Source organism: Schistocerca nitens, chromosome 11 (genome assembly GCF_023898315.1).
Source record: "Schistocerca nitens isolate TAMUIC-IGC-003100 chromosome 11, iqSchNite1.1, whole genome shotgun sequence".
In the NCBI taxonomy this organism is placed as follows: Eukaryota; Metazoa; Arthropoda; class Insecta; order Orthoptera; family Acrididae; genus Schistocerca; species Schistocerca nitens.
The window spans coordinates 165,428,138-165,444,126 of record NC_064624.1 but is presented as its reverse complement, the minus strand read 5'-3'; the positions used below and the strand labels follow the sequence as shown (position 1 = coordinate 165,444,126).

Here is a 15,989-nt window from a genome sequence, read left to right as displayed (position 1 = left end):
ATTTCACTGGAGGTGAAAGACTTCACGGTCATTGCCTCTTCGGTCACGTTGGAAAGTTTCTCGAAGAATCTTCTTAACGTCGGTCATTGGCTCTTGGAATGTAGGCGAGGGCCTTTGCTCACATATGACAACTGAGAAACACGTGAGCCAGTCGGGCGATGCCCTGACGGCTGAATCGACAGCGTCCGCTTATGTGGGGAGGGCGATGGCTTCTGAACTTGCTGACTTCACGGTCATTGTCTCTTCTGCTCTGCCCGCTGTCTGCCAGTATGTAACTCTCTAAACTAAACCAAGTTTTTCATTTATTTTCTAATTTCTACTTCACTTTGATTTCACCAATTTATTTACTCATCTTAAGTACCACTCAACAAAATAAGTGGTGTAGAAAAATTAATTTTGTTCATTAATATTCTTTTCTTTTGGAAGTATAAAGTTGCTGCTCTTCGAGCAATGAAGATATCCCCTCTTACCAACTACATAAAATCATCTTGTTAGGCAAGTTATTAACAGAAACCTAACTGGTTGCACCATGTGTGGTGACTTCTGAGCAAGTCGATGACAACTCATGTCAAAAGTGATTTCCTTTTGAGTAATTCGAGGAGCAGACCCCTTGAGTTAGTTTTGAGAGGGTTACAAGCCAACCTAGCTTCAATCCTGCTAGCGAATATATGATGCTTTTAGTCACTATTTGGTAGAGCCCCCAAGTCTTCACATTTATCTACAACTAGATATACAGGGTGTTTCAAAAATGACCGGTATATTTGAAACGGCAATAAAAACTAAACGAGCAGCGATAGAAATACACCGTTTGTTGCAATATGCTTGGGACAACAGTACATTTTCAGGCAGACAAACTTTCGAAATTACAGTAGTTACAATTTTCAACAACAGATGGCGCTGCCGTCTGGGAAACTCTATAGTACGATATTTTCCACATATCCACCATGCGTAGCAATAATATGGCGTAGTCTCTGAATGAAATTACCCGAAACCTTTGACAACGTGTCTGGCGGAATGGCTTCACATGCAGATGAGATGTACTGCGTCAGCTGTTCAATTGTTTCTGGATTCTGGCGGTACACCTGGTCTTTCAAGTGTCCCCACAGAAAGAAGTCACAGGGGTTCATGTCTGGCGAATAGGGAGGCCAATCCACGCCGCTTCCTGTATGTTTCGGATAGCCCAAAGCAATCACACGATCATCGAAATATTCATTCAGGAAATTAAAGACGTCGGCCGTGCGATGTGGCCCGGCACCATGTTGCATAAACCACGAGGTGTTCGCAGTGTCGTCTAAGGCAGTTTGTACCGCCACAAATTCACGAAGAATGTCCAGATAGCGTGATGCAGTAATCGTTTCGGATCTGAAAAATAGGCCAATGATTCCTTTGGAAGAAATGGCGGCCCAGACCAGTACTTTTTGAGGATGCAGGGACGATGGGACTGCAACATGGGGCTTTTCGGTTCCCCATATGCGCCAGTTCTGTTTATTGACGAAGCTGTCCAGGTAAAAATAAGCTTCGTCAGTAAACCAAATGCTGCCCACATGCATATCGCCGTCATCAATCCTGTGCACTATAATGTTAGCGAATGTCTCTCGTGCAGCAATGGTAGCGGCGCTGAGGGGTTGCCGCGTTTGAATTTTGTATGGATAGAGGTGTAAACTCTGGCGCATGAGACGATACGTGGACGTTGGCGTCATTTGGACCGCAGCTGCAACATGGCAAACGGAAACCCGAGGCCGCTGTTGGATCACCTGCTGCACTAGCTGCGCGTTGCCCTCTGTGGTTGCCGTACGCGGTCGCCCTACCTTTCCAGCACGTTCATCCGTCACGTTCCCAGTCCGTTGAAATTTTTCAAACAGATCCTTTATTGTATCGCTTTTCGGTCCTTTGGTTACATTAAACCTCCGTTGAAAACTTCGTCTTGTTGCAACAACACTGTGTTCTAGGCAGTGGAATTCCAACACCAGAAAAATCCTCTGTTCTAAGGAATAAACCATGTTGTCTACAGCACACTTGCACGTTGTGAACAGCACACGCCTACAGCAGAAAGACGACGTACAGAATGGCGCACCCACAGACTGTGTTGTCTTCTATATCTTTCACATCACTTGCAGCGCCATCTGTTGTTGAAAATTGTAACTACTGTAATTTCGAAAGTTTGTCCGCCTGAAAATGTACTGTTGTCCCAAGCATATTGCAACAAACGGTGTATTTCTATCGCTGCTCGTTTAGTTTTTATTGCCGTTTCAAATATACCGGTCATTTTTGAAACACCCTGTATATTTCTTCAGCCAACATATAGTGCATGATGGAGGATACCTTATGCCACCAATGATCATTGTGTCCCACTTGCAACTGGAATGATGGAGAATTGACTGGCTATATGGTTCCATAGGAGACCTGATCTTTTTATCCTGTCTCCTTAAACCTTCTGAGATATATGTTGGTGGCAATATATCATTCTACAGTCTGTTCCATATGCTGGTTATGTGAACTTTCTCACTAGCAGTTTGCAAGAACATGTTCCTTCCACAGGAACCTAAAAATACTGCCCAGTTCCCTTCACACATGTCCCACTACCTGTGTAGCCACTTCCTGTGTATAGTGGACCTCTGACCTATTAAGCAGAACCCAGAAACCCACCACCCTATGGTGCAAGTCAAGGAATCTTCAGCCTACATGGATGCAGAACCATGTGGACCCCTGATTCAAGCCATCCACTGGTCTCTGTATCCAAGGACCACAGTCAGTTATGTATACGATGCTACAGATGGCGATCTCTGCCTTCATCTTGCAACCGAGACTTGGTCTTTACTACTTCAGCTAGCCCCTTCCAAAATTCCTCTTTATATGTGCACAGTGCACAATGGATTCCTTCCCGTCTCGGCAGCCATATCCCCTAATGTTGGACCTCCCAACTACCGGTAAACCCACTCTCTGTGAATGCCCAGACCTTGTGGGCTGAGTGGCTTGCTCTGGAAAAGAGTGCCTTCATCTGGCTCAGGGATTTTGTCAGCCACAAACAGCACCCAGAACTTGTTTGTCGTGCTATCTGGGGTGGAACTCTGATCAGCCCCTCAGAAATTCTTTTGCTGGAGCTACCTACCACTTGACTGTAAGTGATGGAGTCACCTCCAGTGCAGGCAGTTCAGAGGAGGGCCACAGTAGTGGACCAATTGGGCGTCTAGTCTTCCATAGTGATGCCCATTGGCAACAGCCTCAAGCTGTTTGACCAAAGCCAACACCACTTGGACCTTTTTGCTAGGAGTCACCAACTAGGCTCAAATCTGGACAGAGCAGTCAGTCCCTATTCATATCAAAGATGGAAAAACTGTACACTACCCAGTTATTAGGATACTAGAATATGCCTGGTAACTATTCAGACATGCAATAAATTAGGAAGTAAACTGCATCCACACAGATAACTGAAAATAAGTCGCTCATGTTTGAGGCTTGTAAATATAATTTGCAAACAAATGATGTACTCACCTTATCTGCAGCAGCACATCAAATGAGTGCTCTGGTGGTCCAGCCAAACTGACCCAATCAAAGCAAAGCAAAAACAAAAAAAAAAAATGCCTGTATGATACAGGGATCCAGAAAAGTGTCAGTACAGGTACTTCACACCACACTGTGGAATGAACAGTTCTCATGACGCAACACTGATGCTAGCCCTGTCTGGGACATGTGCCACATCGTCAGTTATAGCAATCAACTACTCCATCCAGATAGGATGCCTCCCTCTTCCAGATGCTGCACCAAGCTCACTTAAGTTTTATAATTTCATTATCATATCCTTTAAACCATTTAATGAAATTGGTCCTCTCCTCAGACCTTACTGTGTCAGTGCGTCACTGTAATTTCTGGTCTTCACAGAAAACTGTTTCACTAACAGCCCACAGTCTCGCTTGATAGCCACACTGTTCACTCATGTTATGGCTTGTCAAATGACAGCATGTATGTCATTGTGTCAGACAAACAGTGTACAGTGTCAAATTTTGCACTGGGGTGCCCAAAGTTGGAACTGATTTTTTCCAGTGTAAACCAATTCCCCATTAATGCAGCTACCAAGTTTTGCTTTGATATGATGATCAAATTCCACATTGAACGTGTGTGAGTAGCTGCTCATTAATTACAACCACTAGGTGCTGAAGTCCCGTATGTATAGCTGCCATATGTGTCTTGTCAAAATTAGATTTATTACAGCTTTCATGAACACATTTAAACAGTCGTTCTTTCTGCACTCCATATGCGAATAGAATGGGGAAAAGCCAGTGGGATGTTACCTCTGCCATGCACATCACAGTGGTTTGCAGAATTAAGATGTTAATGTAGACAGACCTCTCTGATTTATATAATACTGTAAGTACCAGTTCATTATTTTTACCATGAAGTGCCCACCGATACCTGTCGATTCAAATGTACATAATAAACATGCTTCATACTTAGTATTAAATGCCATCATAGATTTCTTTAACAATCCTTGTGGATCACAAAATGATTTGCTTATATCTTGTGTTATTTCCTCACTGCTTAAACTAACATTATTGATTGGCATTATCACTAATTACATTACATTGCTACACTTTTTCCAAAAAAGATGCTTAACTTTGATTGGTTTCTGTTCCCCCAGTATGTATGGTTGTATAGATGTCTTGGCACATTCTTCATTCCCATATCAAAATATTGCTTTATTTTCTCCCTTTTATGTACATTGACATTTCCAATCCATTAAAGCTCATATATTGACAAAAGTCTCATTTTTAGGTAATACTGTAAATACACATTTATTATTTTTATCATTATATTTCCACTGAAAACCTATTTCTTCCAACCTATGTAATGTCAATTCTTCATACTTATTAAAAAAAAAAATTGATTTCTGTATGAATCCTTGATCATAAAATGCTTTGTTTCTATCCTATGTTGTTTCCTCAATATATAAATTAATGGTAGTGATGTATACCATCATATTTGGAATAAAAAAGACCTGACAAGGAGTCTGTAATCACTTGACTTAAATCCAATTGTCAGGTAACAGCTCTGTGCCGATTGTTGCCATGAAGTCTGTGGAAAGCGGTAGTTGACACTGAACAATAGAAAGTGAGAGGTCCCCCACACCAGAACTGTAGAATTCCACTAAATTTTGGTTTACATGATAAATCATACAGATTTAATGATTGTAGATTCAACAAAACACCCAGGGACTAAAATTACAAAAACCCTAACTTCACATAAAAAATGTTGTGGGGAATTTGAACTGAAGTGTTTTGTTGGCATTCCACTTAGAAGGTGCAACAAATCTAGTAGAGTACCTACACCATGCTTGCCTGCTGTCTCCTAGAGTATTGCTGTACAGTATGGGATCCTTCGTAGATAGGACTATGGAAGGGACTGAGAAAGTTCAAAGGAGGAAAGCTTGTTTTGTATTACTGCAAAATGGGGGGAAAGTGTAATGTGTACGCTATGAGATAAAGTGGCAAACAGAAGAAAGGCGTTTGTCTTTGTATTGAATTCTTTCCTCAAAATTTCAATCACCAACTTTTTTCCTCTGAATGCCAAAGTATGTTTTGACACCCAACTACATCAGGAGAAATGGTGATAAAATAAGAGGAAGCAGGGTATACACAAAGGGAATTGTTAACTGATGTGCCTAGATAATCTCAGCACTGCTAGATTAGTCTCTGGCCATCCATACACACACAAGTAGTCTCAAGGGGTAGAATTAGACTTTTATCTGTATCTCCTAACTGTTACTGACTACTGGCGAAGCAGTTCTTCACATGCCACTACTCTGAAGGAACGGGAAGAGAGAGAGAGAGAGAGAGAGAAGAGAGAGTGTGTGGGTTTTTTTTTTTTTTTTTTTTTTTTTTCCTTCTGAAGTGAGAAGGGGATATGGGTAGAGGACATGGACTAGCATAGGTTGAGTCTAGAGGTGTTGCAGGGGTGGTGGGCGAGCAGTGCAGTCTACTGATTGCAAGTAAAACAAACATCCTTTCAGTATACTCGATGTGTAGATTCTAACACAGCTGGTGATGTTGTATTATTATAGTTGAATGGAAGGGAAAATGGAAAAAGAGTGAAGGGCATCTACATCCATGCCCTCATAAAAATCCATTCTCCAGAATCTGCTGAGAGTTATATGGCAGACAATACATCCTACTACACCCGTAAGTAGGGCTTCTTCAATTCCATTCATGTATTGAGTGCAGGATAATTGCTGTCAAAATGACTCTGTGCATGCTGTAATTAGGAAAGTCTTGTCCTTACACTCCCTGGGGAAGTGATAGGTAATAGGATGTAGTATATTTCTAGATTCATCACTTACAGCTGGTTCTTAAATCTCTGTAAATAGGTGTTTATAGGATAGTTGGCATCTATCTTCAAGCATCTGTGTGTCTCATTTCTTAGCAGTTGCATGACACTGTCACATGGGTCAAACAAACTTGTGAACATTGTGCTGCTCATCTTTGTATATGTTGAGTATTCTGTGATAATCATATCTGGTGCAGGTGCCACACACCCGAGAAGGCTTGTAGTATGGATTGTATAAATGTTTTATAAGCAGTCCCCTTTGTGTACTGGTTGCATTTACCCAGTATTTTACCAGCGATTCAAAGTGTGCTATATAAGTGCAGTTTTAAATTTCTGAACAGACCAATGACCTCAGCAGTTTGGTCACTTAGGAATTCACCCCCCCCCCCCACACACACACACATATTTTTCTGAACATTTGCAGCAAGTTGACAATCTCTGCACAACTTTGAATTCTTATCCAGATGTGACTGACCATTCAGCAGCTTTTTCTGGTATAGGGTGACAAAATATAAACAGCATTACAAATGACTTGCGAGCAACAATTTCCAATTCCTGGCTTTTATACAATAATTAATTAAATCTGTATTTGATACCTTATGAGATAGGAAAATTCTGATTTGTTTTATACGCACAGGAATGTTGTGTGGCTTTCATTTTCTGAACAAAATGATTTCTTAATTGATTTAATTTTTCCTTGCATTTGGATGAAAACACCATCAACAAAAGTTATTTTATAACAAATGGCGCATTATTTTTAACACAGTGAGACCTTTAATTAATGTGAGAGAGGGAGAAATACTTGGTTATTTGAAAACAATTTTTAACAACACATTAATGAGAGGAAGAACAATGGGATGTGTTAGGGATGTCATAAGACATATTTAATATTGGAATATTTTTTCAGTTCTGACAAAAATCTCAAGTGATCTCCTGGAAGTGAGAAACTTTAGTCACTGGGCAGTGGTAGCAGATCAATCAAATACTTTCTTCATAATTGTTTGCACCTCATGAATACATTATCATCATTGGTATAATGAATGGAAACCACCATCTGCATCACTATTTTCTGTAATAAAGATGGTCAGTTCTCATGGGAATTGCAGATCAGCCCCATACAATAGTTGGAAAAGAAAAACTGAAAGAAGGCAATATAAATACTATGTGAGTGTAACGCTATAAAACTAGTGATAATGTTACAACAAATATCTTCAAATCATGGACACACTCATATCCAGGGCTGTAAGCTTTAGATTGTCAGTAATGACAATATTTTACAGAAAACTCAAAGTACAGAGGATGCAATACATGGACTGAACAGGTGTCTTGACAGAGCGAGAAATTGTGAAAACAGTACGGAATTCTGTAAATTATGGTGATACACTAAGGAATGCTGTGTTCATTTGTCTAATGACTACTGAACTCTATATTTTCGTAGCCCTGTCTGTGAAGCCCAAAGAAGTTCCATTAGGGGAAAAAATCGTGTAGTCACTAATTTTTGCACAGTGCCAAGATGGAGTGTCCTGATCAATATGCTAAAAATCCTGAGTGGTGGGGTCTGTGTCTTGGGATGGGGCAGTGGTGTTTAAAGGTCACATTTTACGATTTTTTTTGAGTAACTGAAAAATTGAGTTTCGACTGAAAATATTTCCCCATACAGAATCAAACTACATGAAATTTGCTAAAAATGTTCTTTATGCATCTATGACTAATAGCTTCCGCATTTCAGGGAATAGAAAAACAAGATTATTAACAATATTGCTTTAACTATACGAAATTATCTTTAAATGGAGGGTTTAAAAACAAATTTGTGTACCACATGTAAGTGTAGTACAGCCATATTACAGGATAAATCATGTTCTGGGAGCGCAACAGGATGATGGCGAGGTATTGGGAGTAGAAGCAAAGGACAGATAGCCAGATTATGTTCACGCTCTTCCTTCCTTCACAGGTCTGCAAACTGAAGATAAAAGTGGCGATTCCCCATTCCATCTACCCCACTACGTCACAAGAAGCCACCAAACGTTGTCTCACAAACTTACAACAGATGTCCACAATGTGCCTATGAAGAGCGCAGTACCACAGTCTGCAGACCTGCCTGGAGGCCATTTATTTCCCTCAGAATGCGTCAAGACTTAATGAAAAGCTAATATCAGTTACTAATGACATTAACACAAGAAACACACACAGACAGAGTCTCTGAAAATCTTTCCAGACTGTTCTATGCTGTCAGAGGTGAAATTGATTCTTTCGTCCTGTATGGAAGTTGTAGCCTTCTTGTGGGAAGTGGAAATTCCATCAGCATGAGTGCTGCTTGCTTTTCAATTTACACAGGCAATAGGTCCCCAGCATTTGTCTAGTTCTCTTGTGTGAGTAGACAAAATAACTTCACTGAGTTCATGTTTGTACAGTGGAGTTATTTTCAGTTTGTTAAGGAAGTACTTTGTTATAGTTGTTTGTCCATGTTTGTCCATATGTTACTTTTATTACCATAATTAATGAAGTGTTAACACATGTGGAAAAGAGACGAAACACCTTCACGCTTCCCCTCCCCCTCCATCACCCCTGCCCCCGCCCCCTCCCCCCTCCCCCTCCCTCCTCCTAGCCCCTACCCCTACCACCAACACCCTACACCCACCACCCACCCCCAGCCCCTCCCCTCCCCTCCCCCTCGCCCGTCTCCCCACGCCCCTCGCCCGTCTCCCCACGCCCCTCGCCCGTCTCCCCACGCCCCTCGCCCCTCGCCCGTCTCCCCACGCCCCTCGCCCGTCTCCCCACGCCCCTCGCCCGTCTCCCCACGCCCCTCGCCCGTCTCCCCACGCCCCTCGCCCGTCTCCCCACGCCCCTCGCCCGTCTCCCCACGCCCCTCGCCCGTCTCCCCACGCCCCTCGCCCGTCTCCCCACGCCCCTCGCCCGTCTCCCCACGCCCCTCGCCCGTCTCCCCACGCCCCTCGCCCGTCTCCCCACGCCCCTCGCCCGTCTCCCCACGCCCCTCGCCCGTCTCCCCACGCCCCTCGCCCGTCTCCCCACGCCCCTCGCCCGTCTCCCCACGCCCCTCGCCCGTCTCCCCACGCCCCTCGCCCGTCTCCCCACGCCCCTCGCCCGTCTCCCCACGCCCCTCGCCCGTCTCCCCACGCCCCTCGCCCGTCTCCCCACGCCCCTCGCCCGTCTCCCCACGCCCCTCGCCCGTCTCCCCACGCCCCTCGCCCGTCTCCCCACGCCCCTCGCCCGTCTCCCCACGCCCCTCGCCCGTCTCCCCACGCCCCTCGCCCGTCTCCCCACGCCCCTCGCCCGTCTCCCCACGCCCCTCGCCCGTCTCCCCACGCCCCTCGCCCGTCTCCCCACGCCCCTCGCCCGTCTCCCCACGCCCCTCGCCCGTCTCCCCACGCCCCTCGCCCGTCTCCCCACGCCCCTCGCCCGTCTCCCCACGCCCCTCGCCCGTCTCCCCACGCCCCTCGCCCGTCTCCCCACGCCCCTCTTTCAGCAGCTCCGTCTGTTTCATTATGAGTGTGAACAACTGAAGGTTTGGACATTACTGCTGTTGATATAGTGAAAACAATTCACTGCATTCATTCTTCTGTGGATACAATTGAAGGCCCATTTTGACATTTACAAACGTGATTAGAGCGCACTATTTCTCATGCATTGACATTTCCATTACACACTGCTATGTTACACACTACAATTCAAAGCTGCATAATAGTAGTGTTGCAACTTGTCAGTGAAATGGGAATTCGACCATGTAATGTGCATGATAAGAAATACCTCAATTGAGTTTGGGAACGGAATAAAAATATTCGGCAGCATTACTTTTCAATGAGCCTCCATATTACGAGACAATGGGAGAAGTGCAAGGAATTTAACTAACACATTTCTTCAGTGTTTATAGAATTTTCCATCACAGCACAATGGTCACAGACAGAGCTTACACAACAATGTGAGGGAGTGTAGAAATCCAGAAAAGTTAGGTGTACTGAGAAGACAGACAGGGACAAGAGCAAAGGTATAGATATGAGAGAGATGATTACCTGTACATTTAAAATGCGTACTGATTTGGGACAAGATTGTACTTGTCACCATGAATGCTCAACATAATATTTGATAGATTAATGGAAATAGCAAGGATGCCAACTTGATAGGGCACATGAAATAACAGTGAGGTTTGTAGTCGAAAACGATAAGAAGCCAGATGTGTTGACTCTTCCCTCAGGAGTGGTGCAAAGTGACCCAGTGCATACTGGGAATTTGATTTACAACCCTAGAGAAGTTTTGACGTGTGGGCACAAACTTACAGCTGGATATTAAATGAGGCAGCATTAGTACATTCAAAAATCTGAAACTATGAAAATGATTGTTACTTAATGTAGTGTGTCCAGCAATACTAAAATTTAGGCTTATATTACAGTTACAGCCCCAGGGTTGGTTTATAAACAAAGTTCTTAAGTATTGTAAACACAACTAAGAGAAAATCTCATCTCTATCACCTTTGGTCCATTCCGAGACTCTGATGTCTGGACAGAAAGAAGAAACAAAGTGTTGGAAATGACATTGTTGGAACAGTGTGAAATGCCAGAAAATATTCAAACCAGAGCTGTGAGCATGAGAATGTGTTAACATTACAAATGCAAACAGGATGAAATAGACAGGGGATTTAATTAAAAATTAAGGACAAGTCGTTCAGTGGATGCAGGAAACAACACTGTAACTGCAGGCAAACGATAGTGAGTAGAAGAGGAAACGTGCTGACTGCCCTAGTTCAGTAGTTCTGCCTTGAGATGTCAGTTGGTCTGCTTGTGACCCACAGAAGTATGTGTTACAATGGAAAAATCAGCAGACTGACTTACATTGTGGATCTTAGATACTATGTGGAATACAGAGGGTTTTTTCAAATACGTTTTCTGCTCCAAAACCCTGTATTAGTGCTTTTGTTGCAAATATCCAGCTAACATCTGTGTTTGTCTTACGTACAACGTCAACGAAAATTCACATTTATGTTCAGTTTTTGCAAGAGACAATGAAAGTTCTACAGAAATGTACTGGCAAGCAAATTGAAACTTGTCCGAGCAGAAGTAGTCTTACTGATGGGTGACGATTTTCAACTCGGAGACGTAGAGATACCGAAATGATGCTGCTGTTGGGAGAGAAATGCAACCTCTTATCCATAAGTATTTAGGTATTTCGAAGGTACTATTAGTGGTTACTCTTAGCGCCAGTCTGTTCTTTCAGAACAAAAGCTTTTACTGCATTGGCTAGAATGCCTCCCCATTTCATTAACTTTTTGTGAGCCTGAGCATTTTGTGCAAAGCATCACCAAGAGAATACAAGTGTTTCCACTAAGTTATTTATCTATCCAATGAATGATCCTGTTGATTCTGGAGAACTATCTGGTCGATAATTGTAGTTGATGATGCCATCGTTAAAAAGTACATAACTTTTATCACATCAACCACTTCTTATTCAATTTATGGCACGAATAGCGTACAAAAATGCCCACATTCTTCCGGTCTTGTCAACTGCATTTGATATTGAGCAAGGAAGTTTAGTTTTTATGCCAGTAATTCGTAGACACTGCTGGACCTCCTTATTCAGTTGTGTACTACGCCATAAGAAGTGAATGCAACAAGTGTCATTCTGGCTTGCTCTAGCTGGATAATTACTTGAATCTATATATGCTAGACATCACTGGGAGTGGCATTGTGACTCGAGTACACTAAAATAGGGCGAATACGATTATGCATCGGAGCAACAGATAGGAACACCAGAGCATTGATAGGCAAAGTTATTACTACAATTGTGTGAAGTATATACCCATAAATTGACGAAACAAACTTTCAGCAAAGTGTTATTGAAATGTAGCTTTCCTTGTGCTTTACTTCATCAAAAATCAGCATGTCTTTTTCATTTTGTCGTTTCCGAAAATAATTCTTAATTGTTCTACAGCCTCTTGGTTAATTTCACATGAGCATTTGAGATTATTTACTTATGGAGATGTTTCAGAAGGTTGTTGCAACAATGCGTGCCTCAAACCATGTCTATATCCTTTAAGCTTCTAATTTTCAAGGGCATGCTATCCAGAGTAAATTCATTGTCACATCACATAGTGCATTCTCTTGCCGTTTTTTAATTGGCATTTCTTTAACATAGTGGCAAATATGATTTTCTGTTTTTACTGAGTGTACAATGGTGTAGAACATTCGACTGAGCCATCTTATGGTTTTCATCTGAGATTTGGTCCTGGAAGAGATTGATTTTGGCATTTGCTGGCCTTAATTTATCTCGTAATCGGACAATTTCCAGTTCCTGGCACATCAACATTGTTTTCATGTGATTACTACTCCGTTCAGTACTGACCTGCACCCTACATTTTCCTTTAGCAGAAGAAGCTCTGGCAGACATTGAAACTGCAGCTTGTTTACTGTCTTCTTGCCACTGCTTCCCTTTAGCGAGTGCTTGACGGACGATTTTCTTTTGTGTAATATTTTCGACAGATATTTCAGTAAACTGAGAAATACACAAGGAACCACTGAGCTGCTCTGGTTTTGAAAGACCGCCCTTGTCTTACAATTTCAACTTATTTACTGACGATAAACATTTGTTGTTCCTCACTGAAATGTGAATCGCACACAAAACAACTCAGTCAGATTGTCTTTCCGAGGAATTGCTGTCAACCATTTTGAAAATTTTTGGAGAACTACAAAATATTTACCTTTAGTTTCTCCTCAGCCACTTCGGTTCACTGGATCGAAGAACGTGGACATGTTTTGTTCGTTTTCTTCTATAAATACCAGTAACTATAACTCTCAACACCTCTTTATAATCACAGCCTTCAGCTCTTAACCATTCACTCACAAGTCTGCAAACAGAAGCAACAAATGCCACCCGATTACATGTCAGCTTGAGTCTCAGGTGACAGTGCTACTCGTAGTTCTTGGGTATATGAAGATGCTACCTGTTCTTTCAGACATGTCTTCTATGTGGATGCACAAACAGTGCACGAACTCTTACGGGAATTGGAAAAAAGCCGAGTAATGAGTATAGTGGGTAGGGGCACTATAAATATAGTGTGGGACAATAGGTTGGGAATGTGGGTCTCGTGGTAGGCATGCCAGAGATAAGTCCCTGCAGTCACACTATCATCTGTGTCCTTGGTGGCACAGATGGATAGAGCATCTGCCATGTATGCAGGAGATCTTAGGTTCAAGTCCTGATCGGGGCACATATTTTCAGCTGTCCCCGTTGACTTATATCAATGCCTGTATGGAGCTAGGGGTATTCATTTCATTGTAGTTCTCGGGCTCACCGCCTTTCCAATCCTACTATGTTAATGCACAGGGAGTAAGCATACTCTCTCTTCTTCTTGCTACAGGCAAACTGTCAGGTTACCAATGGAAGGATAGGGCTCAGTAAGCACCGTGAAGTAATGACTGATTATGTGTAAAATTAGTGCAGTATGGCACAGTGTGAAATTATGGAGATGCATGTTGGCAGAATAGCTGCTCATTAAAATATATTTTTTAAAATTTTTTGTGTATGCATGATACAAATCTCTGAAAACTTGTATCATATTTATAAAAAAAAGTATTGAGAGCCATGTCATAAGTAGAGAAGGGTATAAGCATTTTTAACAGAGTTTTTTCTTTCTTTCAGTGTCTTGAAGATAACTTGGGAATCTCTCATCCAAATGATTTTATCAAGGAGGATCCTGAACAAAATTTGGAGGTGTGTAAAACGGAGAATACTGTAAGCATTTGCATCTCTGATTTATTGCATGTAGGGTGATAAAAATGTATTTGTGTAATTGCTTAATGTAAGGAATGCATTACTGTGAGACAGGCACAGGTTATGAGTTTCCTTGAGATAAATGCAATTAATAATTTTACACTACTGTTGTGCTGTTCCACTTGATGTGGATTAGCAACTGTGATTTGATTATTGTTCTGAATAGCATTTGTAACAATGTTTTTAACCATATTTTCAGTGACCCTTCTGGATGTTAAACATTTTGTATAAGTTTAAACCACGAGAGGGCAGATAATTTGAAAAATACTCTTCCTTTCAGTAACTTATGATGCATGGATTGCAGAAGAATACATTGCACATCATTCATCTTTTCAGTGAATCATTGATATTTGTCATTTTGAACCAAAAATTTTCAAAGGTGCCAAAGGTACGAAGTGTGATACTATTTGTATGTGATAGATCACCCTTGCTACATTGATCTTAGAATAGTTACAGTATGGCTACCTCAATCGTACGTGTTGAATTACTTATAGATTTGTCAGTCACAGAAAAACTCTAGAACCTATGCAGATAAATCCATGTATTACCTCACCGTAGAAGTCATAACAGATCCAAATAAATTATCTTCTTGGCGCAACCTACAGCTTTGATAAGGTATGCTTGTATGAAGCATAAAATTTAATCCAGTAAAATAAAATGTTGTGGTATTAATTTTGTCCACTTTGCATAAGAGAAAGTGGATGGCTAGATTCTTAAACTTCTCACAGGAATAAGACATAACTAATATTGGGGAATATAAAGTAGAGTAATGAAAAAACTAAATCCAAAGACTTACTATGCAAGACACTGTACAGTGCATGACAGTGGGTATGTTCCACCACTGTTAGTAATTTCCTTCCCTTTCCTGCTTACAAGCAGAGTGAGGGAAAGGCAACTTTCTGTTGTCTCCATACAAGCCCTAATTTCTCTTGTCTTTGTGGTTTCTGTAAAGGACCCTCAGGCTCATTGATGTCTGGTGATTGTGCAAGCATACCAGTCAAGGAAAAAAATTATCATGCCAGGGACAGTGCATATGGTATATAAAAAAGAGTGAATCTGGCATAACTAGTTCCTGCATCACATTTTCTCTTCCCAAATTAAGCATTTGTTTGTTAGGCTTCATTCTGTTGTATATGCATGGTGTAATAATAATTTTCTATGGGGGCACAGGCATAGTAGTTTTTGCATATGGTATTCACTTTGGAGGATGTGTTCAATATTGAAATCAATTCATTTAGCAAATGTGTACCTTTACTGTCACTGCTCTGGTATTTTCCCACATTACGTCAGTTCACAATAAGAGGTAGATCGACACCTTGGACTATTAACTCAGTTGTTGGCATTGTGCTTCATAAAATCTTCCATTAGTAAACGTGCCTCTGCATCAATTCCATGTTGCTGCCTGCATGCTATTGTGGGGAAAATTAATCTGGAATGCATAAATTTTAATTCCATTTCGTCCACTATCTTTACAATCCACAGTGCACCAGGAAAAAGACTTTGTCTATGTTTACAAGTTCACCATCCATGACTGTATACTACCCAACAGCAACCTTACATAATTGATCTCCTCCCATCGTTATATCAAAACTCACAATTTATTGGTACACATCTAAACTCTGACTTCTAGAATATTTCAATCACTAAATCCTATTAATAGTTTTCTGTTTCAGTATACACAAACAGATGATTCCAGAAGTAACAAAAGATACTAGATGAAAAAACAGTAAATAGAAAAATAAAGCTCTGTCTATCTCTGACAGTTACGGAGGATACGCAAAGTTTGATGCATTATATTATAGGCAAATGTTAGTGTATGAATCAGACACACAAACTTTCATTATGTTTCCTTTACAATACACACTGATCAACATTTACATCTGTCGTATGCC

At 41.6% G+C, this 15,989-nt stretch overlaps 1 protein-coding gene across 1 annotated transcript in view; it reads left to right on the top strand.

Moving 5' to 3' along the window:
• The window catches only part of LOC126212743 (uncharacterized), a 238,750-nt gene that overhangs the window by 128,836 nt on the left and 93,925 nt on the right, over positions 1 to 15,989 (top strand). The window contains exon 7 of the mRNA XM_049940152.1: positions 13,966 to 14,037. Coding sequence (XP_049796109.1) covers positions 13,966 to 14,037 — 72 coding nt within the window. The remainder of the gene's footprint in view (positions 1 to 13,965; positions 14,038 to 15,989) is intronic.